This window comes from Quercus suber, unplaced genomic scaffold, assembly GCF_002906115.3.
Source record: "Quercus suber isolate HL8 unplaced genomic scaffold, Cork oak 2.0 scaffold_252, whole genome shotgun sequence".
NCBI classification, from domain to species: domain Eukaryota; kingdom Viridiplantae; phylum Streptophyta; class Magnoliopsida; order Fagales; family Fagaceae; genus Quercus; species Quercus suber.
In genome coordinates, this window is record NW_027069708.1 from 376,967 (window position 1) to 403,811 (window position 26,845).

At 33.7% G+C, this 26,845-nt stretch overlaps 3 protein-coding genes across 4 annotated transcripts; 2 read left to right on the top strand and 1 right to left on the bottom strand.

Moving 5' to 3' along the window:
• The first annotated feature begins 14,688 nt into the window (after nt 1-14,688).
• On the top strand, nt 14,689-17,276 carry LOC112002952 (CMP-sialic acid transporter 4-like). Its single transcript, XM_065780969.1, has 7 exons — nt 14,689-14,697; nt 14,803-14,859; nt 15,107-15,219; nt 15,385-15,447; nt 16,258-16,306; nt 16,838-16,932; nt 17,109-17,276. The coding sequence occupies exons 1-7, from the start codon at nt 14,689-14,691 to the stop codon at nt 17,155-17,157; spliced, it is 435 nt and encodes a 144-aa protein (XP_065637041.1). The 3' UTR covers nt 17,158-17,276.
• A 1,388-nt stretch (nt 17,277-18,664) lies between these two features.
• On the top strand, nt 18,665-20,841 carry LOC112002930 (cysteine protease XCP1). Its single transcript, XM_024035095.2, has 4 exons — nt 18,665-19,197; nt 19,392-19,627; nt 19,724-19,864; nt 20,508-20,841. The coding sequence occupies exons 1-4, from the start codon at nt 18,735-18,737 to the stop codon at nt 20,721-20,723; spliced, it is 1,056 nt and encodes a 351-aa protein (XP_023890863.2). The 5' UTR covers nt 18,665-18,734; the 3' UTR covers nt 20,724-20,841.
• A 132-nt stretch (nt 20,842-20,973) lies between these two features.
• LOC112002910 (damage-control phosphatase At2g17340) lies at nt 20,974-26,123 on the bottom strand. Of its 2 annotated transcripts, XM_024035066.2 has the most exons (12): nt 25,751-26,123; nt 25,291-25,356; nt 24,562-24,628; nt 24,335-24,403; nt 24,071-24,211; nt 23,325-23,453; nt 23,135-23,221; nt 22,542-22,616; nt 22,382-22,459; nt 22,159-22,236; nt 21,361-21,423; nt 20,974-21,229 (listed from the first exon to the last, which is right to left on the bottom strand). In XM_024035066.2, exons 1-12 carry the CDS (start codon nt 25,918-25,920, stop codon nt 21,149-21,151), a joined length of 1,104 nt encoding a protein of 367 aa, XP_023890834.2. In that variant the 5' UTR covers nt 25,921-26,123; the 3' UTR covers nt 20,974-21,148. The 2 variants fall into 2 exon arrangements, with proteins under 2 accessions (XP_023890834.2, XP_023890842.2); XM_024035074.2 differs by lacking the exons at nt 25,291-25,356; nt 25,751-26,123 and adding an exon at nt 24,987-25,113.
• Nucleotides 26,124-26,845: the final 722 nt, after the last annotated feature.

Consider the following 26,845-nt stretch of genomic DNA (forward strand, 5'->3'; position numbering starts at 1 on the left):
GTATCTCAAAAAAAAAAAAAAAATATATATATATATATGTATATATATAAGGATGTTTATCTCACATTGGTTATGTGTGTCTAGCATTCCTTATTTATAAACCTAATTTATAATCTACTACTATAAGAGTTAAGCCCTTTTGTAGCGGTTCTTTGGTTATGTAATGTGTTAGGTTCTAAAGACTTAGGATTTGATGTATTTAGAACTCTAAAGTGTAATATTGGCAAACCATGATCAAAATAATATGTTTAGTCTTGTTTAGGCTTGCTCAAAGTTGTGTAATTCATGTAAAGTTGGAATCGAGAGGATGCAGATGCATTAGTGCATTTCGACCTGGCTTTATCGATTAAAGGATAGACCCAATCGATCGAAAGTCGGCCAGAATGTTTTTCTGCAGAATTTCCAACTCAGCCTTATCTCATTAAACGTTTTGGGTTTTCTGTTTTTGCCCTAGGTATATAAGGCAAAACCCTAGCTACGTTTTGGGTGTTGCTCTTGTTGTATTATTGCTCATATTTTGCGGTTTGTGTGAATCTCTTGTGAGATCCTCGAGGAGTTTTCCTTCATATAAACTTAGGGTTTTCAAGGTAGAAATATTATCAACACCTTGATGATCAACTTAGTTGCTACCATTGGAGCTTAAAGAAACACAAGCGGGAGTGCTTGTATCTTGTGGAGAATCCAAGAAAGAAGGAGTCTATGGATTCAGAACTTGCACCTGGTCATGTCAGTAAGTTCAACTGGTGGGTAACATTAGGAAGTCGAGTGTGGGTGCTTGTAAGTCCTTTTGTATGAACTTCAATTCTTTCATATAGTGGATTCAAGTTTACCTTGAGGATAGCTAGGTTAAATCCTTCCCAGGTTTTTACTGGTTTGGTTTTCCTAGTCATTATATCTTTGTGTTATTTATATTTCTGCTACTTTATATACTTGATATGATTGTTTGATTGTGNTTCAAAAAAAAAAAATATATATATATATATATATATATATAAGGATGTTTATCTCACATTGGTTATGTGTGTCTAGCATTCCTTATTTATAAACCTAATTTATAATCTACTACTATAAGAGTTAAGCCCTTTTGTAGCGGTTCTTTGGTTATGTAATGTGTTAGGTTCTAAAGACTTAGGATTTGATGTATTTAGAACTCTAAAGTGTAATATTGGCAAACCATGATCAAAATAATATGTTTAGTCTTGTTTAGGTTGCTCAAAGTTGTGTAATTCATGTAAAGTTGGAATCGAGAGGTGCAGATGCATTAGTGATTTCGAACTGGCTTATCGATTAAAGGATAGACCCAATCGATTGAAAGTCGGCCAGAATGTTTTTCTGCAGAATTTCCAACTCAGCCTTATCTCATTAAACGTTTTGGGTTTTCTGTTTTTGCCCTAGGTATATAAGGCAAAACCCTAGCTACGTTTTGGGTGTTGCTCTTGTTGTATTATTGCTCATATTTTGCGGTTTGTGTGAATCTCTTGTGAGATCCTCGAGGAGTTTTCCTTCATATAAACTTAGGGTTTTCAAGGTAGAAATATTATCAACACCTTGATGATCAACTAGTTGCTACCATTGGAGCTTAAGAAACACAAGCGGGAGTGCTTGTATCTTGTGGAGAATCCAAGAAAGAAGGAGTCTATGGATTCAGAACTTGCACCTGGTCATGTCAGTAAGTTCAACTGGTGGGTAACATTAGGAAGTCGAGTGTGGGTGCTTGTAAGTCCTTTTGTATGAACTTCAATTCTTTCATATAGTGGATTCAAGTTTACCTTGAGGATAGCTAGGTTAAATCCTTCCCAGGTTTTTACGGTTTGGTTTTCCTAGTCATATATCTTTGTGTTATTTATATTTCTGCTACTTTATATACTTGATATGATTGTTTGATTGTGTTAACCTAGATTTGAATAATTTGACTAAGTTAATCACTTGACTAATTAACTAGGTTAATCTGGTTGGGTTAAGGGGTCTAAAAACCGTACATAATGTCTTATAAATTGGTTTAAAACACTAGTATATATAGTTTCGTGTGTGTTCTGCCATCTGCTTCCTTGGGGCCTTGCCATTAGTTGATCTATCTATTACTAAAAGCTGGAGCATAGCATTTATTGCTGCCGAGCTCCTGTTGCGCCACCTCATTGCTACATCATTTGCCAATAATTATTATTCTTTTTTTTTGGCGTAAATGCACTTTTAGTCCCTATATTTTGACTTTTTCCATTTTAGTCCCTACATTTTATTTTTTCACTTTTAGTCCCTAAAACCAATTTACGCGTTCCATTTTAGTCCTTTCCGTCAGTCAACCGACGGAAATACTAAGGTGGCAGCCGGAGCAATTAAAATATTATAAAAATGCCACGTCACCCATGACACATCAGCATATAAATTTAAAAAATTAATTTATTAATTTTAACTAAATAATAAAAATAAAAATACAATTAAAAACTAAAATTCATAGAATTAAAACCGAATTTAAAAAATCATATCAAACTCAAACTCTATTCTCTCGTCTCAACCAACCCAAACAAAAATTTATCATTAGATCATTTTGACTTTAAGTGTATTTACTTTTCTTTAAGTGAGCTCACTCTAAAATCATGATCTGATTTTAGAGAGAGCTTTACCCAAAAAAAGAGTTTAGAGAGAGGAGAGAATGAGATGAGATGAGGTTTGGAGCAGATCTAGAGGAAGGGGGCTGGCCGTTTGGAGCAGATCTGAGGAAGGTGGCCGACGGTTTGGAGCAGATCTAAGGAAAGGGGTCGACGGTTTAGAGTAGATCTAGAGGAAGGTCTCGCCTTAATCCTGGTCTCGGCTCCAGCCTCCATCTTGGTCTCGATCTCGGCCTCCGTTCTGGTCTCGATCTCGCCTCCGTTCTGGTCTCGGCCTCCGTCTCAGCCATAATGGAGCTCGTCGGTCTTGGCCACAATGGAGCTCGCCGATCTCGGCCACCGTCTTGGCGTGGGTTTGTTGACTGATCGGTGGGGTGGTGGTGGCTTGATTGTGTCGGTCATTGGTGGTTGGATCTGGGTTTGGTTGTGTTGGTTTGGGTTTGATTGTGTTGATCTGGGTTTGTTGTGATTGGTTTCTTGATCTGGGTTTAATCTGGGTTGGTTTTTTAACTGGGTTTATGGGTTTGATTTGTTGAGAATTCGATGTTGATTGTGTTAGAATTTGGGGAAGAACATGAAGAATTCAATGAAATTGATTTGTGGTAGATTTGATGGTGCTGGGTTTGATGATCTCTAAGGTGTTGAATTTGGGTTTTTCTTCTTGTTTTCATTTATGTCCTAGTGATCTGGGTTTGAGTTCTTGGGTTGCTGGTTTGTGTTCTTGTGATGGGTTTGAGTTCTTGGTTGCTGGGTTTGATTTGGGAAGAATATGAAGAACATAAAGAACAATCTTGGTTGCTGGGTTTATTGCTATTTTTATTTTTATTATTTAGTTAAAATTAATAAATTAATTTTTTAAATTTATATGTTATGTGTCATGGGTGACGTGGCATTTTTATAATATTTTAATTGCTCCGGCTGCCACCTCAGCTATTTCCGTCGGTTGACTGACGGAAAGGACTAAAATGGAACGCGTAAATTGGTTTTAGGGACTAAAAGTGGAAAAAATAAAATGTAGGGACTAAAATGAAAAAACGTCAAAATGTAGGGACTAAAAGTGCATTTACGCCTTTTTTTTTTTTACAAAAAAATATATTTATTAAATTATTAACTTTACATATTCATCTTTGTCAGTTTTAACATCTATAATATATATATATATATATATATATATGTATATATCATTTTTATTTCCAATTTTCCTATAATTGTTTTTGACATTCACATTTAAAAAAAAATAATATTTACACTTTCTTCAATCTTTCTTCTTCTCTTATCTTTTCATCTTCCCACTATCCTCTACTTAAATATCACTATTCATCTTTCCCTTCATCTTCGTTTATTTGTCTCTTCTTATTCACTTCCTCTTACTATAAATTTGTTATTCTCTCTTTCATTATACAGTAGCTTTAACAAACCAAAGGATTGATTAATAGTTGTTTTGTTATTTATGGAATTTACTGTGATTCTATTTACAGAGGTGAATTGGTTAGTCTTTCAACATTGCATAATTTGGATAATGAATTTGTGGATGAACGCAGTGAATGTTGTTTGTGATTATTACTATTGTTTCAAATCTAAAGGTTTGGAAATTTGGTTAAAGGTTGTTGAAACTTGGTAATTGTTCCTAGAGACAAGTTGGTTGAATGGAATATGTCCTTGAAATTAATTTGAATTGATGCGGTAAAACTGTAAAATATTGGAGTCTACATAGAGGCCTTAAAACTGTGTTTGTTGCTGATGCAATGTATTGGTTGAGTGCAATGTTTCCGCAAAATACTAGTCATATCCTTCTTTAATTTTCAAACGATTGAAAGTGTTTAAATCTAGGGTGAGGCTTCTGTTCAGTGTCCTATGACACTAGACTCACTATGATCATGACACGTGTCTAAAAATGGACACATGTCATGATCGTAGCGGGTCTAGTGCACTGGAGGCACTGGACAGAGGTCGTGCCCCTAAATCCAATGGTCTTGTATTAGATCTCAAGCCTGTTTTTGAGAAAGATACAAATGTACTCCCATTTGTTCTCTCTATACTACTCTTTACTAATGTATCAAGGCATCTAGAAGTGTGGCATCCAATAAGTGAGATAGGTGTGACAGTGTAAGAAAAATACGAATGTAAAGAGTAAAATAGTAAAGATTTTGTAACATTATAATTCCTTTGTGTATTTTACATGAGTGTAGTGAGATTTATTGTAAAGTATTTGAAACTTTAATCTTGAGTGTTAAATTCTAATAGAACTTCCATAGCAACATTTTGACTTTGCAAAAGATAGTGATGGTAAATTGCCTGACTTGATTGGATTGAAAAGCATGCTTGTGGTGAGGCTAACAGATTGAGGTAATGCACATAACACAATAGTTCTAAATAACTAAGATTTAAATTTGAAAAAAGCAACTTTAATCTCAACCATTAAATAAATAAAAATGAGGAAAAGTTAAAAAGTGAGAGTAGTTAACAATTTTTTTTAGGGGAATGGGGGTAATTGCATTGGGTGCAATACCAACCCAATCCTATTTCGAGGCTAACAAAGTTTGCCTTTTGAGTGGGTTTTTTAAGTTGACTGAAAAAAAATAAATAAAAGTAATTTGCACCAACGTCTTTTCTTTTCCATGCACGTGTGCGCGTGCACACAAATATATATATATATATATATAAATGATGCATACTTCACCCAAATATTTCATAAAATAACACTAAAGCACAAGTCCAAAGTCATCGTTTTCATCATCGAGGAAATGATCGACTTCTGGGTGTGGATTGGGAAAAGGGTAGTGTTCATCTGGAAATCCATTGGGAAGTGGAAGCCCAAGGTTTCCCATGGTTGAACCTGGGTTGGGTTAGGTTTTCTTTGTGTGTTTCTTGGAGTAGAGAAACTATTCTTGGTGAGTGAAAGAAAGTTGTTAAAATTAGTTAATGGGAGCGGAAGGGAGATACTTCGTTTTATACATACAAGCATGGACCACGAGAGAGAGAGAGAGAGAGATGATATGGAATAAACTTAAGAGGCCTACACTACATGGGGGCCGAATTCTAAACCATCCAAAAGCAAATGGACAACCCAATCCAAATAACCCCCAAAAAAAAAAATACCTTCAACATATAAGGTACTATGTCACAGTGATTGCTCTTATTATTTCGCTAATTTTGGGTGTAGACGCACCTCAAAATTTTCATTTGCTATCAAAAAACCTTACCCGTTAAATAAACTGAGAGGATATGAAGCATGACATCATCGTACTTTAGGAATACTTAATAATATTTTTCTTGGATTACCTTGGTTCTATGGTTCTACCTTTGAACGGTCATGAATAGAAATCTTTTGCCCATTTTTTTGTATTTCACTTTTTGCTTTATTAATCACAATTTTCTCTATACATTTTTTTCCACTTTAAAAACTAGTTATTTTACAAGAAGAGAAAAAAGAATATGTGAAAAGTTGTTATTAGTGGAACATAAACTGAAATCATCATCATTCATTCTCTTGTTAATGTCTTTACTTTAATGTTTGTTTTGCCTTGTTTTAATTGCATTCAACTTACCCATTTCCCTCTCCCTTATGTGTGAGTTTGTTTCTCAACAAAATAATGGGTATTTGTCTTACATTGGTTAAGAGAATGTGTTGTGGTAAATATAATTTATTTCATCATCTTTAAAAGATACCATAGCTTTTGAGTGAAGTTTGTGGTATAGCTTTATGTTAGAAATTATTTCCTTCTCTCCCTTGTGTGTTTATGTTTGTTTCTGAACCAAAAAAAAGAAAAAAAAAATTGTGTTCTAACTTATTGACATTATCTTCTCACACCAAATATAAATTATCTATTTCACCTTTTGTGCTCCTCCTTTTAATCAAAATTCACTTATATATATATATATATATAATTCACTTTTATATATAACCTAATCTAATAAAAATATTTAAATTAGATAATTATAATGGAAGAACATCAATTGCCAAAAATTCAGAGAAAAACACAAAGCAAAAACAAAAAAAGATAGAAAGCTTTATTGATTTATAATTGAAGAACATCAATTGACAATAAGTTAGAGAAAAACACAAGGCAAATCTTCAAGCAAACAACAGTATCAACGATTCAACAATTTACTTTACATAATTAGCAATAGCACAAGAAACTTAATTCCCTTAGAACCAAAGGCAAAGAGAAATGACCATTCCTATACAAAAAGCCATAAGAGAGCCAAGCCATCCCACTAGACCGATTCTATGGACAGTGAACGCATGTTTATACTCCAATTTAACTCGAACTTGATCAATACCAATCTCTTTAAGCCTAGTTTCCGTAAGGAACAATACATTGGTAAGCTTCTCATTCCTTAAAAAAGAAAAGGAGACTTCTAATTTTCCGAGGGTTCCAAGCCCTCAAACATTCCAACATATAAATGCTTATTCAAAAACAGAAGGATAAAGGGGTAGTAATATACAATAAAATTTCGGCAAAGTGAACAAGGAAATAATGGTAATATGGAGAAGATGACAATGGTTAGAAGAAACAAGATACAATGTTTTTTTTTTTTTTTTCGAGAAGGAAAAACAAGATACAGTTATGATAACAAAAGTGGATGACCATATGTGCTAGTTGAAGGCAATAATATAATAACCGCAAACAGTGTTTTTTTTTTTTCAATAACAAGAAATAATTATGCAAAGGAATGAATAGACTTCAATGGGAATAACAATGATGGACAAAGGAACTAGAGTGGACAAAATTTTGCATGGCGAAACATTTGAGAGAGAGAGAGAGAGATTTGTGAGGACACGGAGATGGAAATGGAACACAGAAGAAGATTCAATGATCGGGTATATTTTTCCTCTTCCACTGATATTCCATATGTATCCATCAATTCAATAAAATTTCTTTTTTTGAAAAGGATGAAGATGGTTATGGTGGTGGACACAACATGCAAAGCATGAATGCTCATTCAGTGTCTAATGTGGCCACGTTGGGAGGTACCGCCGTTGACTGGTCCAAATGGAACAGCATGTATGAATTTTTTTTTTTTTTTTTTTTTAATATCAAAACCCAAATTGTAATTTAGACAGATTAGTAAGTAATTTATATATATATATATATATATATTTTTTATAAGATCTTTGTTATAGTTGCATTTACAATTCTTACGAGCTCGCAAGGCATATTAAGTGTGCATTTGTTTAGCAACGCATCTGCGTTATTGCTGCGTCTACATTTTTTGGCTAATCCTATGGTACTGTTCATGGATCAGCCAAAACACAAAAACGCATGAACAGTAGCAAGTGAACAGTATTTTGTCTTTTAATTAATATTTTGCTATAATATTTTTAGCAATAAGTTTTTAATTTTCAGCAAATAAGTAGTATCCAAACAGACTCTAAGTGGTCTTTCAGAGTTGGCAAGAATGAGTTTAATGTTAACACTGCAACTTTCATGTTATGCATAATTAAAAAAAATTAAATTAAATTGATTTTTTATTACCAATTAATGTTTCATGAGTAGATTATATTTAATTTTTATATTGGTAGGTCTCTCATTCAAATCTTACCTGTCAAATGAATAGATATATGTCAATTTTTTAGGTAATCAAGAAGGGGGCATTAATTCATTTCCTCTCTTATTGAATTAGGTGGAGATTTTGAAATGTGGGTTATCACTTTTAGCCTTGGCAAGCATATGGAAAAGTGAAGGTGTTACTGAAGATAACAGGTTTTCCTTGTTTGTTTTTATACTAAGTTTTCATAAAACTTGTGATTTAATGCTCCCATTAAGTTGGAATTATCATATATAGGAGAAAATTATTTTGTACACCTATTGTACTTCACATAATAGTGGGTCTCATTTACAGGACCCACAAGTAGGGTTCACTCTTACGTGAGAGGGGAGTGTAATAAATAAGGTGCACTCATTAAATTTCACCATATCTAGGATGAAATGCACATATGCTTGATCCCAGTTATGTAACTATGTTTTTATCTTAATTTCACATTCTTATTCCAAGCATAGCTCTTTATTATTGTGTCTTGTTCTGCCTGTGAACTAGGTTGAGTACAACATGGAATGAAGTTATTGTATACCCCATTCCTGCATTACTTGACCGATGCAATTATTTTCTAATGGTTGTGGTTGTTAAGTTATGATTTTTCTCATAACATTAGTGTTGGCTTATTCCATGACAAAAAAAGTTGTAATTGCATTAATTTATTTCCTTGTATTTTTGTGGGATTTATTTGTAATTGGTTTAATATTAAGTGGTGAAAATTTGATCAAGATAGCTAAAAGTCACATGAGAAGCACATGCAGGAAGGTGAACAGTTAGGCCAAGCGTCCAACTCAGTACAACCTGTCCAGGAGGTTAACTCGCGACTTGGATTCGCGACTTGCACCAGTCGTGAGTGACCCACGATGTTCCCTTGTTTTACTGAAATTGTGTCTTTTCATATTCTCATCACTCATACTATATATACCCTCATTACCTACAGAAATGGTAAGAAGCCTATTGAATGAAAAACCCTAGAAAATGTTTCTACAACACACCCACCTTATTAGAGAGAGAGCTACTCATTCTTAGAGAGAAATCTTTGTAGTCTCTTCTCCTTCCCTCTCCCATTGTTATACCCATTGAGAGGAGATTTGTACCCAAACACTACCTATACCCATTCAAAATGTTGAGAGTATTTTTGGAGCTTGGGAAGTATTGGAAGATGCCAAGGATGGTGGATGCAATATAGAGCTTATTGCGGGATCCGGTATGCTAGAGAATACAAGGTTAGGCGTCACCCTATTGGAGCAAAAAGTTTGGAAGGCTTAGATGCATCGGGTAGATTAGACTTAAAGAGTCTATTACTATTTATGTATCCCAACTGATTTTCTAGTGGATTATTATACTGCTTAGAGGGCGGCAAAGAGGTTTTTCACCGAGTTCTTCGGTTTCCTCTTCGATAACACGTGCCGATGTTATCTTGCATTTGCTTTTCTCTATCCCTTACTCTTTGCTTTTAATTACTAATGTGTTGTGATTAAATTATGGCTTAGAGTAGTTTGCTTGTTTGGGTATAGCTTATATTTATCATTTCGCATATTTATTGTTTGAGTATAAGCTTATGTTGGTATTTTTGTTATTGGGGGTCTGAACATTCACTAGTGTTTTACACACCAAGTGAGCATTCAGTGGTAATCATGTTTTTATTTTTGGGAGTCACAATTCCATTGATATTCTTGCTTGCTGAAATTTAATTACGTGTATTCTTCGCTTTTATGTTGCAGCACTATATCTTTAGGGATGTGGATTTCTAAAGTTATGAAATACTGACGAACCTGAGTATTATCAGTACTGGTGTTTTGTTCAGAATTATACTCAAGAAGTCCTTGCAATCATTTACATTGGATTTTTTCATTTCATCATGGAAAATATTTGCAAAAGGCCCTTAACAAATGCTATGAAGATGGAAGAGTCATAATAAATTAATGATTCATTTGATTTAATGTTAAGAATTTTGGCACAAATAAGAGAAAGAGATCAAACAAAATTGGTTCCTCTTTTTATATGTCTAGTTTATAAGTCCATATTGGGAATGTGAAAATCATTCATAAGCTTAAACATATGTACTAATTCAGCTACTCTTGGGCTGTGTGTTTGAGGATGGAGAGTAAAATCAACTCTTATCTTCAGTTTGATTAAGGAAAAAGGCTAATTCAAACAAATTAAGAAGATAAGCAAAACCAAATAGGACTTTGCAACCTTTTTATTGTGCATTGCTTTACAATTATATTTTCTTTCAGGTTAAGCAAGATTCAATGGGCAGCTTTCATTCTACAATGTGTTGCGTGCACCACAGCTCAGCTAAGATCAAAGTGAGATCACACTTTCTATTTATGGATTGTTTCGGACTTAGTTACTTGTCTTTTGAGCTTTGCGATACCATTGGAATTCTCACATGTATGATGTATGTCCATACTGAATACTGATGGACGTTTGCTTCACGTCTATGGTACAGTACAAGATGTAGTCTACTAATGAATGAAAATATTATTCACTAAATTTTCACTTTTATGAAGTGATGATATCTTGGTATATGTAGCCATGTAAGTGAGAAGCAGGAATTAGTGGAAGATCGTTCCTAACTAGCTATACTGTTTGTGTAATCTTTTTTTTTTTTTTTTAATTCAATTTTTGTCTACTTTCAACTTATTGTCTGTGCCTCAGAAAATGACATTGTTTTGGCAATTCTGATCGTATTCTTCAAACCCTTATTCAAGGTTAGGTGATTGATGTAGAACAGACAATATATGCCTTCCTGGAACAACAAAGGCACCGGAAGTCACAACGTAAAATCAAAGGGGATGCTAGTAGAGGCTATTAGGGCAATAGTGTTAGAATTACATGAAATTTGGCAGGTTGAAAGGAAACGACATTTTGATCTAGACTCAAGTTTCGAGCATACAAAGTGAGATCACACTTTCTATTTATGGATTGTTTCGGACTTAGTTACTTGTCTTTTGAGCTTTGCGATACCATTGGAATTCTCACATGTATGATGTATGTCCATACTGAATACTGATGGACGTTTGCTTCACGTCTATGGTACAGTACAAGATGTAGTCTACTAATGAATGAAAATATTATTCACTAAATTTTCACTTTTATGAAGTGATGATATCTTGGTATATGTAGCCATGTAAGTGAGAAGCAGGAATTAGTGGAAGATCGTTCCTAACTAGCTATACTGTTTGTGTAATCTTTTTTTTTTTTTTTTAATTCAATTTTTGTCTACTTTCAACTTATTGTCTGTGCCTCAGAAAATGACATTGTTTTGGCAATTCTGATCGTATTCTTCAAACCCTTATTCAAGGTTAGGTGATTGATGTAGAACAGACAATATATACCTTCCTAGAACAACAAGGGCACCGGAAGTCACAACGTAAAATCAAAGGGGATGCTAGTAGAGGCTATTAGGGCAATAGTGTTAGAATTACATGAAATTTGGCAGGTTGAAAGGAAACGACATTTTGATCTAGACTCAAGTTTCGAGCATTGCCTAAATTTAGGCAAATTCCTTTGTTAAGACCCTGAAAATAGTATTTTTGCTATTTATAGTAATATTTGTTTTTCCTTAATAACTTTTAATTTAAAAGTTAAAATAAGATCCCGTCTGTTTTGGAATATCTCTTAGAGACAGTATTTTCAATTTCTACAATTATTTTAATTTTGCTATTTTTGGCAAAAATCACTATTTTGCCACCCAATTACGTGATTAACGCGGATTAAGGTTTCTGGGCGTTGCCCTAGCTGCCCTAGGATTTCTTTTGCTATTTAAACATATTGTAGCTTTCAGGACAATTTGTAAGGTTGAATTTAATCAATCATCTTGTTGGCTTTATTTCGTACCAAATTTGTTTGTATTTTAGCAATTAGTAACCCTGTATTTATGTGGGAATCTTGTAAGGGTAATGAGTGAGAAAGTGTGAAAAAATGCTCAAGATTGTGCAAAGAAACATGGACTCACGACTGGATCTTGCAGGTGGCTCGCGGCTTGCAAGTCACCAGAAGTTACACACGTGCCAAGCATGCCAGAAGCTGAAGAGTCACGCCAGCTATTGCACTACAGGACAAAAGTCCCAGGCTAGCTAGGCCGTTAGCTCGCGGCTTGAACTCGTGACTCAACCCAGTCGCGAGGTCAAGTCACCAGACCACCCTATTTAGGAAAAACTAACTCTTCGCATTCCATTCTCACCCTAGTATAAATACCCCTTAAACCCACGAAATGTAGAGAGCATCTAGAGAGAATTTTGAGAGAAAAACCCTAGAGAAAAACAAGATTGTTTCATCCACAATCTTTACAAAGAGACTCTTCAAATTCCTCTACTCTGTTCCTCTCCATTGATACATCCTTGAGAGGTTCTTGACCAAATCATTTTCTCACCATACCCTCATCTGTGAGAAGGTTCTTTTAGTACTAAATGAAGCAGTTTGGAAAGGACCAATGATTATTAGTTGATGCTATGGTTTATAGCGAAATCCGATAAGCTAGAAAAGAAAAAAGTTCGACGCAACCTCGTTGAAGCAAGAATTGGAGGGCTTAGGTACTTGGGTAAATTAGACTTGAAGGGTCTATTACTGTTCATGTATCCCAACTACATTTTCTAGTGGATTATTGTAAAATGTCTTCCCCCCTTAGATCGAGGGTTTTACATGGAGTCGCCACTTATTTAATTTAAAAGGGAAAATAAGAAAACCTCTAATAAAAAATAATACTTCTTTTGTATTAATGTATATTGCAATTTACATCAAATTTGTAACAAAAATTTACAATGCTTTTTTTTGTCCTAGATACAATCTAAAAAAGTAAATTACATTGTTTTATTCCCTAGTTACAATCTAAAAAATGTAAAATTACAAGAGCATAGTCTATAACCCTTGATCTTGGTTCGGAGGCTAATTTACGAGATGGGAAGGGATTAAGCACCCATCTCGCCCGGTAAAACCGGTCTCCTAGGTTAAGGTGGCCAATGTCATGTCATGTCAAACAAATACAAACAATATGTCATATAAACATGGTAATTTGTAGAAATTGTAAACAAATATGTGCTAAAAGAATCAAACATAAAAAAAAAACACAAAAAATGAAACTTGTTAGATAACAATTTTAATGTAAAGAAAACATTAAAGTAATGGCATGTTCATCNTTGCTTTCTCCCTAGCCCTTTAAGTGATCACTTCCCCTCTTTTTTAATGTTCTATGCTGGTAAGTATTTAATTATATTCTTACTTTCTACACATGCTTGAATAAGTGTTTAACGAGTCATTATTTGTTTCTTTTATGGTAAGCTTGGATGAATATGCCTATATGTCTCATTGTTATTCTTTTACATGCTTAGATGGACACTTCTATGCTAGCACACAATTTTTCTCTTGAATGCTTAGATGAGCACTTCTAGGCTAAAAACACAACTTTCTCTTCAACACTTAGATGAACATGTCTAGGTAATTGTTTACCTTTTTAAAAAATGCTTGAATGAACATGTCTAAGTATTTTGAGTCTCTCTAGATAAACATGTCTAGGGATTTTCCTTTACTTCTCTTCATAATGGTTTGGACGATCAAATATGCTCAAATGTTTTTATTTTTATTTGGTTCTCTCTGCAATTATGTTGATTACAAATAACATGATAAAATTGTTTTCTTTTTCTCACATGCTTAGATAAACATGTCTAGGCTAGGGATTCTTTGCTTACATTGATTTCTTGGATGAACATGCCATTACTTTAATGTTTGCCATAAAAACATATATATATATATATATATATATTTTTAAATGAAATAAAACGAAATCCAATCAAAAATTACACTTAATTGATTTTAAATTAATTCTTGTGAGAACCAATCAAAATTAAGCGTTTAAAATAGGACGTGATCAGGCCCATCGTGTAAGTGAACCATGATCATTGAAAATTGTTTGTATGATAACTTTTGATCAGGTGATCCGATCAAAACCCATGACATACCATTATGATCGTTAGAACATCAAGATTTGTTTTGTATCACAAATTTGAAGATCTACGGGTTGGTTAAATGCAAGTTGTAAAATGAGGTGTCTACAATTATTAACCGCTTGAAGGGTGGCAGAGAGGTTTTACACTGAGGGCTTCGATTTCCTCTTCGATAACACATCGTGTGTTGTCCTTGTATTTGCATCTCTCTTCTCTTTATCTTTACCATTTAATTACTGCTGTGATTGTGATTATTTATGGTTTAGATTATTTATCAATTCTGTTTTAAGTTTATTATCTTTTTCCGCACATACATTGTTTGATATAAAGCTTGAATTGGTTATTTGTTGTTTGGGGTCTAATTGTTCATAGTGTTTTCAACACTATTTGAACTTTCACAATTCAATTTTCAGATTTATAAAAAAACAAACTTTGTCTATTTCTCTCTGGTGGATTCCAAAACCCTATCACCTTGTGGATTTAATAAACTCTTCATGAATTCGAGGTTTTCATTCAGAAGTTAACGTGTTTAGTTTAATTTTCTATTCGGAAAGTAACGTGTTTGTTTTCTTGTAACTTCTGTGACATCAGTGATGGCCATTGTGAGTTAACCAAAATTTTAGACACTCTTAATACAGCAATGAAGAAAATATAAAAACCCGAGGAAAACCTATTATAGCTTAAGATTCTTGTTATCATAACGGGAGCTGATTTCTTTGCAAATCATGGCACTCTTAAGTGGTTTAGCAGGAGTGTACACTGAGGTGAATTTTTAAGTACACAATTTGCAGTCTAGTTCTTAAGAACTACAGTTCATGTGTGTCATTTAGTGTTTGAATCTTAACCCAACATAATCAATGATTGGGTTGAATTTGGTTAATTGTTGGATTTTGTAACGCAGACTGATTGAGGTTATTTAGTGATTCATCAAGTTAAAAAAAAGTGAATACTCTCATTAGAGTGATCTAGAAAACCATTTCCGTTAATTAACTTGCTTATGATTTTTTGCAGTCTATAATGAAAAAGAGACCTTTGAGAAACATAAATGTGCAAAACTTCTGGTTATATTTCTTTAGAGTGATCTTCAATGCTGTCTATATCCAATATTCTGATTCAGTGGGGAACAAGTAATTCTAGCTTTCCTCTCTGTTTCTGATTCTCCTCTTAAAACCATTTTCCACTTGGAAGGCATTATTAAAAAGATTCTTTACTGCCTTAGAAGTGGAATATTCTTCCTTTCTGATTAGAATTCAAGAAGTTTTACTTTAGACGTTATAGTTTCTTTTGTTCAAGGGATTCTTCTATGGATACTCATATTTTACAGTTTTCATCATTCTCAACCACGCACTAAGGTATCTGACATGTTTTACATGGCTTCATAAAGTGTAGATTATTAGCTTGCTTTAGCTTTTGCTTTTTCTTAAATTTCTCACTCCCTGTCATAAGGATCCCTTGTGACTTAGTAAAGTTTAGAGTTACTGTATACGACTTCAATTTGTGATTCTTGGTAATAATATAAAAGTTGGGAGACATTATATATTGATATTTCAGCACGTTAGAAGGGTGCATGGTTAGGCTTTTATGATTTTAAAGATTGTCACATGCTATTATCTTGGTCAAGATAGAGAGTTTTCTATCAAATGTCAATAAATAAATAAAAATCTTTTTAGGCTATCTTGAAAATCCAATTGCCTATAGATCGATTGAAATGCTACTTTGTGCTTCTTGGTTTGCCCTTTGCATTCGTCCCAAAAACGTATTAAGTCGTGGCTTCACTCAATCTGAAGATTAAGAGGCAAAAAGTAGGAGCTCAATTCTACTATAATATATGAATTTTACAGAGATAAAACAGAAGTACCAAATATGTTACATGGGCCTCCTATATGTACATAATAATGTTCTCTTTTGTGATTCTTACTTCCTTAGCAACTTGTTTCTCTGTCATGCTTAGGCTTTCATCCTTTAGAACAACTGATTGCTCTCTCTCTCTCTCTCTCTCACTAGTGGGTACACGCGCGCACACACCATCTCAAGTATGTAATATTTATATGATACTAAAATATGTGCAAAATATCTTTTTCCTTAAAAAATTATCTTCATTTGTCTTTGTCACCTTTCCTACTCTCCTGTAATACACTCTGCTTAAATTGTTTCATGTGCAGCGGAATTTTGGTGACTATGGTAATGAAGTATGCTGACAATATTGTGAAGGTAAGACATGGAAATATGACTCTGAATTGTGTGAGACATCAACAAAAAGGCATTTACGTGAATTTATATGATGTCTGGGAAGTGGAACCTACAATTGCCAGTGATTGTTAGGCTCAGAAAGGGGAAAATGCATCTGCCATCCTTCATTGATGGTAGAATTCGTGAATATACTGGAATGTAAAAATTTACCCATGGCCTTTTCTGGCACTTAAAAATCAATGTTTGTCTTCATGCTCTATTAGAACCTAATTCTGGCCTTTTGGGTTATTTTGGGTTGTTTTTGTTCTTGGTGAAGGCTTAGGTCAAAGAAGTTGGCTTTATTGATCTTAGATTAACATTATTATTGAAAATTTAATAACACTTATAAAAAAAATTTAAATGTCCACTATCCAGCACTTTATGCAGTTAAATTGTTCGTTAAATTGTTCTTTGTAATTGCATTACTCAAGAGAAGAATATGTTACATGCAAGCATTTTCTGCACTTGTGATTTAAGTTCCCATTTTTATTAGCTCCCCCATGTTGTGCAGCTGTATTCTCTACTTCAGTGGCAATGCTTTTCTTAGGAGTTGTTTCTTTCATTTTCTTTGACTTTCATCTTTCACTTTCCTTCATCCTTGACACAGCGTAACTAACTTCTGTTTAGAAGGTTCATCTTCTTACATAGTCTTTAATCAGATTATGAACAACTTGGTCATTTCTTCTGTTGTTCTGAAATGCATTTATATAATTACTTGTTTTAAAAATAATAACCATTGAAAGCTTGATAGTTTTATTTACTTTGTTTCTCCTTGTGCTTCCAGGTTAGTAATAGCTTCTATATATCTACATCATGTTGGGAAGCAAAGATAGCCAGCTCTGCCCAAATTTTCCCAGTGCAAAGGCTCACATCCTTCGCATCCTCTCCTCTATATTAATTTTAAACAGATAATCATGAAATCAGAGTATACCTGTTGTTTTCATTTACGATTAATTCAAAATCAGTAGTCTAACAATTCAGGTTTCCAGTGTTTGCTTTGACTTTTTTTTTTTTTTTTTTTTTGTAAAATTACAATGACAAGTTTACTCAAGTGTTGGTTTAGGATTTGACAAGCTTCACCTGTAAAACCTTTTTGATCAATTACTTATATCATTTTGAGGCTTTGGCCTTAATTTTGTTTGTTTTGTCAAACTGAAGGTTACATGCTGATTGTGGCATGCTCGAGATTTGATTTTAAGGTAGGACTGTGAGATGGAAAACTAAAAGCACTAGAAATTCATGGAAATCAATAAGATCATATACACAATGGATAATATTGACTGACAACTTGCCAGTCAATGGATCATATACACAATGACACAATGGATCATATACACAATGACACAATGGATTATATTGCGAAAATGATCACATATAAGCTTTGCTATAGCAGGAGGGGATTCCTCCTACTGCACCATGTCAGCAACATAGGATTTAGCAAGCTAATAAAAAGGATCTTTGCTTTGTTTGACATTAAATATTATTTAGGTGAATGCATATTTTTTTAATTAGTCTCAAATTTATGGGCAAAGTGAGGGAAAGGAAGTTGAACAATGAACACAGCATATTGAACTATATATGGTAACTGAAGCAAGGCTTGGTCGAACAGTAGCTTTTCTGTAGACTTGAATGGCAGCTACAAGGACAAGAAAATTAGTTATGACAATGCACTTCATGTATCCATATCCAGAATACAGGAGGTAGCGCAATCAAAGTTCCCTATATATCAAAAATACCACAAACTTTTCTACACACTCGGGTAAAACAATTATAAAAATGTTACTATCAATTTTATTAGTATTGCTCACATCACTCAAAAATTATTAGGAAAAGTGTTTATAGACCTCCAACCACACAAGCTTGCCATGCTCATTAGAAGGTGAAAGCGTGGCTTCCAACTTTAATCACACACATGGTCATAGTGATTTAAAATGGGAAGATTGCTTTGTTCAGAGACATTAAACAAGAGAACATATTATAATTTACTTGTTTTTATAAAAAGTTTAGATACAATTCTTAGGTAATATAGGTGGGTTTCCCATTGAATTCAAATACATAATTCTGTCGACCAAATATAGCAAAATAGTGTTACCTTATTTGTGGAGAATTACATTCAACTGTGTAATTCATTGGTTATAGTTGAATTGAATTGGAAACGTAGAGTACAGCACCCAACTAATTATACATAAGTTGTACTTTCTATGCCTGTCTATGCTTACCAAATTAATATGCTTGAACCAAAAGCCTGCCAAAAGAACCAACCGTAAAGACTCCGTATGCTAGATAAAACAAATATAATTTACTGCTTCACTTGAAAGCAAACCATGAAATCATGACTATAAATAACTTACACATCTCCTTCCTCACATTCACTCTTCTATTCCTCTTACCTTTGAATTCTTAAGCTCCAATGGCTCTCTCTTCATATTCTAAGATCTCCCTTCTAGCCTTTTCTGTTTCTCTCTTTGCATGTTTTGCTCTGGCTCACGATTTTTCGATTGTGGGTTATTCACCGGAGCACTTGACTTGCTTGGATAAAATCTTAGAGCTGTTTGAATCATGGGTGTCAAAACATGGCAAAACTTACAGGAGCATTGAAGAGAAGTTGCATAGGTTTGAGATATTCAAAGACAACTTGAAGCACATTGATGAGAGAAATAAGGAGATTAGTAGCTACTGGCTTGGGTTGAATGAGTTTGCAGACATGAGCCATGAGGAGTTTAAGAATAAATATTTAGGATTGAAACCTGCTTTCCCCAGAAGAGGTGGGTCCTCCAGAGATTTTAGTTATAGAGATGTGGTAGATTTGCCCAAGTCTGTGGATTGGAGAAAGAATGGAGCTGTTACTCCAGTCAAGAACCAAGGTTCATGTGGTATGTAACTCTCTCTCTCTCTCTCTTTGCAATACATCTCTCATGCATCGGATACATGAGTCATCTATTTTTTTAATGTATGTTAATGTACATATTACATGGATACGTACGCATCCATGCATGTATCCATGAATAGTGTTTTTTTCTTGTTGACCATATGGTGAGTATAGATGATGATTACGATGAACATGCAGGTAGTTGTTGGGCATTTTCTACTGTCGCTGCTGTTGAGGGCATAAACCAGATAGTCACTGGAAATTTAAGTTCATTGTCTGAGCAAGAGCTGATTGATTGTGATAGAACTTTCAATAATGGCTGCAATGGGGGTCTGATGGATTATGCATTTGAATTCATTGTTTCCAGTGGTGGACTGCATAAGGAGGAAGACTATCCATATTTAATGGAGGAAGGAACTTGTGAAGAGCAGAAGGTAAATTACATTGGCATAATATGCTCTATACCAAATTCAGTTGTCAGAAAAATTTTATAATAGAATTATTAATTACACTTGTTTATTTGTCTCCAGGAAGAAATTGAGATTGTGAAAATTAGTGGTTATCAAGATGTGCCACAAAATGATGAAGAAAGTCTTTTGAAGGCATTGGCTCATCAACCTCTGAGCGTAGCTATTGATGCCTCTGGTCGAGACTTTCAATTTTATAGTGGGGTAATTAATATGATATAATATATAGGAAAATGTTAAAACCGTGAAAATGAATGCAATTTTTCGTGAGTTTCAGTTAACTCAACTAGTAAAATTTCTAATGATTGTATAAGAAATCTAAGATTCAATCCCCTGCCTACACAAAAAATTAATTGGTATCTTAGTCTAATGATGAAGAGCTATCATCAAAAGCGGACACCACAAATTAAAACTTTCTCCAAAAAAAAAAATCCACTTCAATAACATAATAAATTAATATCTAAATTACTTTTTTTTTTAATGATGACACATCTATTTATATAATTTAAATAGTAAAAATTTTAATATCACTCTAACATATATATCATCTCATCAACGCACATTCATACACATTTCTACCATTCATACACATTTCTACTCCTATAGCTTCTTCCTTTTTAGAAAGTTTCAACCTATGGCGTCGGCTGCTGATAATAGTTCTTCATTATCAGACCAAAACACCAATCGATTTTTGGTGTAGACAGGAATTGAACTCCATATCTCTTATATAACCATAAAAAACTTTACCAGCTAAGCTAACTAAAACCTACAACTTATTTTCTCTAATTATGCATAGTTTTCTAATTAAGAAAAAAGAGAGTTATGCATGGTTTTGTTGGCTTGGCAGGGAATATTCAATGGCAATTGTGGAACTGAGCTAGATCATGGAGTAACAGCGGTTGGATATGGTTCCTTGAAGGGATCAGATTACATCATTGTGAAGAATTCATGGGGACCAAAGTGGGGGGAGAAAGGGTACATAAGGATGAAGAGAAACACTGGAAAACCCGAGGGGCTTTGTGGTATCAACAAACTGGCTTCATATCCTACCAAAAAGAACTGATCTACTAATTCCCCTCTCATGTCAACTTTTCTTCATTCCATGTTTATTCCTTTCCAAGATTGATAAAGTTTTATTTGTATGCCCTTATGTTCCTTCAATAAAATGTTTTCACTAGAAACTCTCTAAAAGTTTAATACAAATTCAGAATTAAAATAAAATTGTCATCCAACTCTGGAAGACACTCAAAGAGCCTTTAATGGCTGGTACTTTTTATCCAACTGATAAACACACACAAGATAAGAGAGAAGTGTGTTGAGAAAAATAATTTATGCCGCTTGTAAACAGTTTTTCTGTTTATTTATCAAAATAAGAAACTTCAGAAGATAACAGATATGATTCTTCTAGACAGAATTACCTAATGCTAGTGTATGGAATTACTAATTCTTGAGTAAATAGAGATAGCAGTATAGACAAGATTGGCATCATCAACTCAAAACTTCATTGTATTTAAAGACACAGTCGTAAAGTCGTCCTCCAAGAAACTGTGCCACCTCTGGATGTTTCACCTATATATAAAAATAGGAAGAAAAAACAGAAGAAATTAGATAAATAAATGTAGTCCAGCAAAGGAAGCAAATGAACTGATATACCAGAAAAAGCAACAATGACATAATAAAAATAAAATAAAAACCATTACCATCCCGATCTTGAGGGAATCACACTTAAATTGTGCATAAAGATTTGTCTCTATTCCACGCCCCTGCCAAAAGAAATGAAATTTTATTAAAAGAACTAAAGAAAGATCCAAATCACAGATACAGCGTATCAATAGTTGCGCCATATGAGTTCAATCTATCATGGTTTATTCCCCAAATTCTAAATGATTGAACAATATATGTCTTCTGAAGGAGATGTATGTAGAATGAATAACATGAAAAACTACCCTTGCAGCAAATTTTCAGGCACTACAGTACGTGTATGCCATATAGAAGAAAAAGTACTTTATTCATTTAAACCTAACCTCGTGCAGCAAAAGAAAAAATAATAGGTCTGTAATCAATAGGAATTATACTTCCCATGTATTTGAGCTCATCATTTCTTCTTCCTTTGTTTTCATTTTTAGTTATTTTCCTTATAATGACTTTTTTTTTATTGAAAGATAATAATCAAATAGGACAAAAGACACTAAGTTTGAATGAAGCCATGGTAATCTATATGAGAAACTATATGTTCACATATTGAATTTGTAAAATTATGCCAAGGTGACAATTCAGAGTGTTTTGTAGCAGGCTGGGAGGCAAATTTGAACAATGTGCACTCATGATTTTAATGCAGAGAGATGTAGTTGGATGATAAATGAGAAGACCTTTGGATGATCTGGTTTGGTTATAAGTTGTCAAAGGTCATAAATAAGAAAAACAGGAAATTAAAAAAGAAGCATCAATCATAAAACGCTTTACAGTTCTACCAGCCTCCTGAATTTGTAAGAACCTACCATCCCTTCCAAGATAACCAAGTCTGCATCACTTGCTAGGTAGGCAAGCTCTTCTGAAACTCCTGAAAGATCAATAACCTGGAAGGAAAAAGGCAAAAGAGCTATCATCACACATCTATAGTGATGCCTTACTTATTAAGAAAAAAAAATTGCACATTTGTGGTAATATCATCATTCAATAAGTGAAAGAACACATAAGAAAAAGAAAATAGCACTTTCTTACCGGCAAATCATTACCAGAATTGGCAAGTAAAAGATTTGAAGTATCAACACCCATTAACTGTCCATGTTCATCCTTCAGCTGGTAAATTGCCATTCACAATGTCAGAGTCAACCAAGATTTTGAGAAACTAACACAATTCTGAAAGCTTTCTTTCTATCACCTTTGACATAATCTCAATTAGTTCAGGGTAAGTTACATCATTGATAGAAGGCAAGTCATTGGCTGCCAAAACAACCTGCATAGAGATAAATGAGAACTTTGCAACCATATGAAGAGTGAGCGATACATGACTTATTAAAAATGGTCAAAGCCTTTAGCAGCCAGCAACCCATTAAATAGGGTGCAAATGCACATGCAAAACCTACATTTAACAACAAGAGATAACGAGAAAAAATGGGTGGGAGCTGCTTCAGCTTTTGAAGAACCACTAGATGATAACATCCAAAAAACCAGCTAGCTAAAACAAGTTAAAAGGAAACAGAGGCAATGGACATTTGGTTTATGCAAGCATGGAAAAGAGGCATTCTAGTCTTGAAAAGTATCTACTCTTTTGGTCATACCAAGTACCCTAGACACATGAATGTCATTGTTTGGAGATACTACATAGGCCATTCTTTACTAAGATTTGTGACAACTTTAAACAGCAGAACTTCAAATTTTAAGACAGAGCATACACATTTTTATTCAATGACAAATTTTAACACTAAAGACTCAGATGCATAGCATAGAACATTTCAAAAACTGAAAACAAACCTGAGTCCCACGTCGGAGTAATTCTCTTGCAAATGGCAAAATCCCTAAAATGATATCTGCACCTGAGTTATCAACAAAAATGATAGCCTGTCATGACAACCAAAGGAGCTGGTTAGTGTAGGATAAGCACAAATAATAATTTCAACATAGAGAACAATGATGGGTAAATAAAACTAAACATAAAACCTGCCTTTTTCCAAGATTTCTTGCTCCATTTCAATTTGAAAGTGTCCAAATCATCAATAACCCAAGGTCGAGGGACAAGGTTTTGACAACTAGCTAAAAAGGACATTCCATCCTTTGAGAAAATCTCTGCAAGCTTCAAGAAGTAAGAAACAAAAAATTGTTAAGCTAATACTACAGAACATCATTAACATATTACTGCATTTTAAAAATTACCCCATTCTAGAAACCATGAGAAAGGATCTATGATAACATCCATTACTTTGACCATAGGTGAGGGACTTAAATTTAAAATACATGGCAATGGCGAAGAACAAGCCAATGAACTCAAGCTCAAATGATACATCCTTCACTTGTAAGAGCAAGGTGGAGGGTGAGGTTGTAGGTTCTAGACCTCTGGGTGCATGTATAACTTACCAATAAAAAAGAAAACAATAGTGAAACAGAAAATAATTTCTTACAAAGCCAAGTAACTAGATTCAACTTAAGGGTATTGATACAATGAGCAAACTTATGTGATACCTATGCTTAAATGGAGAATATAACCCCAAAGAGATACGCTTTTTTAATTTATTTTATAAGTAACCCTAAAGAGATATACATAGCAAATCAAATGATTCATGCCCCAAAACCCAACTAGTTGGTATTTAAGGTCTGGTTTTGTTGAGAATTTTACAAGTTTATATATATATCTCTTAGGTATAGAATGATAAGATCTAAAATTGTTGAGCTTTCTGATAAAAGACTACTTACCTGTGCAGAGCCAAGATCAAATATGTTTCCTGCAAATATTCCTCTGACCAAATTCTCTACGCGCTTTCCTCCATCTTCAATGGCATCATTAAGAAGAACCACATCCGCAAATAGGGATATAGCCTTTGCATTCTCTTCTTCCTTTGAATTTTCCACAAAGAAAGAGAGAGAGAGAGAGAGAGAGAGAGAGAGAGAGAGAGGGAGCTTTATGAGTAAAATGGACTAAAAAATTGACACCAGACAACATACAAAGTTAACATTTACCTTGACTTTCTTGAATATATCCCTGAATCCCAATTCTCTAAGGATTTGCTCACGAATTCTGCAGAGAAGCTAAAAATGTCCCACAAAAGAACACAAGGAAAAAAAAAGGGTAACAGGAAAAATCAGTCTCTCCATGGAAAATGAGAATAAGAGATCACATGTTTCAGCTAAAAAAATGAAAATGATGATAGAAGCGTTGTAGATGATTCTTTTATGATTTGGCTTACAATGCAATCAGGTGGCCCACCATGACTTTCAGGATCTTTCTTGAAGTCCTCAAGTATTTCAAAATACCTTCCATAAAAGATGCAAAAACAGAGAATGCAAACAGAGTTAGACATAATGCACAATAAATGTCAGGAGAAGGTAATGTGTGCCTTGGGGGTATAACATACAGGCAATACACAAACATATACAGAAACACACAGAATAATTATGGTAAGTTTCAGTCTACTAACAACCCCGTTGCATCATAGTTTCTCATTTACAACTTACAGCAATAAGACCAAATGACACACACACACACACACACACACACACGCGTATAATTCAACTATAGATGCATAAGATAGGATTAGCACAGGATTGAGGTCCCTAAATAAGTTTATAAAAATCAGGTGTAACAAATGTAAACCCACAAAGAAAAAGGTACCTCTGAGCAAATTTTTCAGCTCTAACGGCTGCATCAGGAACTGTAGGATCACTCTCTGCTCGTTTCCTGGAACAACATTGTATTAAAAACATGAGCACATAAAACCTTCTAACCTATTATTAACATTGTTAGAACAATGATTAAATTCACTATTTCCAAACAGCTTAAATGATTCAACTTGTGCTTTGGGACAACAGATAATTAATCAAGGTAAACAAATATATTGGTATTAAAGCATCAAACTTTGGAATTGGAATTCCTAAAGAAGGATAACCCAAATCAGATAAAGCTCAAAACTTAGTACCTCTGAGCAAATTTTTCAGCTCTAACGGCTGCATCAGGAACTGTAGGATCACTCTCTGCTCGTTTCCTGGAACAACATTGTATTAAAAACATGAGCACATAAAACCTTCTAACCTATTATTAACATTGTTAGAACAATGATTAAATTCACTATTTCCAAACAGCTTAAATGATTCAACTTGTGCTTTGGGACAACAGATAATTAATCAAGGTAAACAAATATATTGGTATTAAAGCATCAAACTTTGGAATTGGAATTCCTAAAGAAGGATAACCCAAATCAGATAAAGCTCAAAACTTTCACAATTTTTTTAAGCTAACCAAAACAAACATCTTAATATAGCTACTTCAAATTCAAAAAAGCATAGAACTTTGGAATTGAAACACCAAAAGAAAGACAACCCATATTTGATAAAGCTCAAATCTTTATGAAAAAGGAGAGGAAAGGTAGTAAAGTTAACTTGAAGGAGGGAACGGAATTGAGGAAGAGGTCGATCCAGGCGATCTCCGTAGGAGTGGGCTTGCGAGGATTGTCGGAAGGAAACCTGTAGGGAATGGTGCAAGCTCTGTAATTCGATTCGATCGGTGTTGGAAGCAACGGAAATGGCACCATTTCCGATGCTTTCTCCATTTCCTTCTTCTTCTTCTTCTTTTTTTTTTTTTTTTTTAACTTTCTCACTGTGTCTGTGTCTGGGTGTGAAAGAAAGATGAATGCTGTGCAGGGGGTTCAATGGCGATGATGATGATATGAGTCAGTGTAAATAAACTATATATAGTCTTTCATGATCCCTTCCCAACGATATGAGATGCCCATCTTTCTTTCCCTGATTTTTGTTTTTATGATGAAAAATACATGTATATGATTATATAAATTATCTTTTATGTTTTCAAAAAAAAAAATTATCTTTATTAACGTCTTGCTTTTTTTATTTTTTGTTATAAGTTTTTTTTTTTTCTAGAAGAAAGTGTTTTTTAATTTAAGTATAGTAATATTTTGTTATTTAGTTGTATATTTCACTTTAGGATAACAATAATACTATACAGTACTCTTTTTTCTTTTCTTTTCTTTTCTTTTTTTTCTTTTTAGAATCTAATCAACAAAAAATTAGTAAGCCCCAATAAAACTAAAGTGGACCAAGTAAGACCAATGTAAACCAAATAAGACCAAACTTTTATAATGTATTATAGATTATGGCTATCTTAATATAATATTTTATATTTTTAATTTATTTTAACTTATGATTGATGGACACATCGGTTCCAGCAGAAATATTATAACTAGTAGAAATATTATAACTTTTTGTTATGGACATAGAATAACTCTTTATTCTATTAATTAAAGAGAAGCATTTACTGTATTTAGACTATGTTTGGTTCATGTAAAATATTTTTCGAAAATACTATTTTCGAGAAAATGAAAATATATTCAGGCTGTTTGGCTGCCTCGGAATTCGTTTTACGAAAAATCAATTCCAATGTTTGGTTCGTTCAAACGTTTTACAGAAAATGCTTTCCGTTTTACGAAAAATCAATTTCCATGTTTGATTCGATCAAAC

What these genes read in the sequence shown, in the direction of transcription:
- LOC112002952 (XM_065780969.1), top strand. An exon ending in TATTCTGATTCAGTGGGGAA is followed by an intron (nt 15,220 to 15,384) that starts CAAGTAATTCTA and finishes GTTTCTTTTGTT; the next exon opens with CAAGGGATTCTTCTATGGAT. An exon ending in ATTCTCAACCACGCACTAAG is followed by an intron (nt 15,448 to 16,257) that starts GTATCTGACATG and finishes TTTCATGTGCAG; the next exon opens with CGGAATTTTGGTGACTATGG.
- LOC112002930 (XM_024035095.2), top strand. Translation starts at nt 18,735, where the DNA reads ATGGCTCTCTCTTCATATTCTAAGATCTCCCTTCTAGCCTTTTCTGTT. An exon ending in CAAGAACCAAGGTTCATGTG is followed by an intron (nt 19,198 to 19,391) that starts GTATGTAACTCT and finishes ATGAACATGCAG; the next exon opens with GTAGTTGTTGGGCATTTTCT. An exon ending in ACTTTCAATTTTATAGTGGG is followed by an intron (nt 19,865 to 20,507) that starts GTAATTAATATG and finishes TTGGCTTGGCAG; the next exon opens with GGAATATTCAATGGCAATTG.
- LOC112002910 (XM_024035066.2), bottom strand. Translation starts at nt 25,920, where the DNA reads ATGGAGAAAGCATCGGAAATGGTGCCATTTCCGTTGCTTCCAACACCG. An exon ending in TTGATCTTGGCTCTGCACAG is followed by an intron (nt 23,454 to 24,070) that starts GTAAGTAGTCTT and finishes TACTTCTTGAAG; the next exon opens with CTTGCAGAGATTTTCTCAAA. An exon ending in TGGTTATCTTGGAAGGGATG is followed by an intron (nt 21,424 to 22,158) that starts GTAGGTTCTTAC and finishes TTCTTTTGGCAG; the next exon opens with GGGCGTGGAATAGAGACAAA.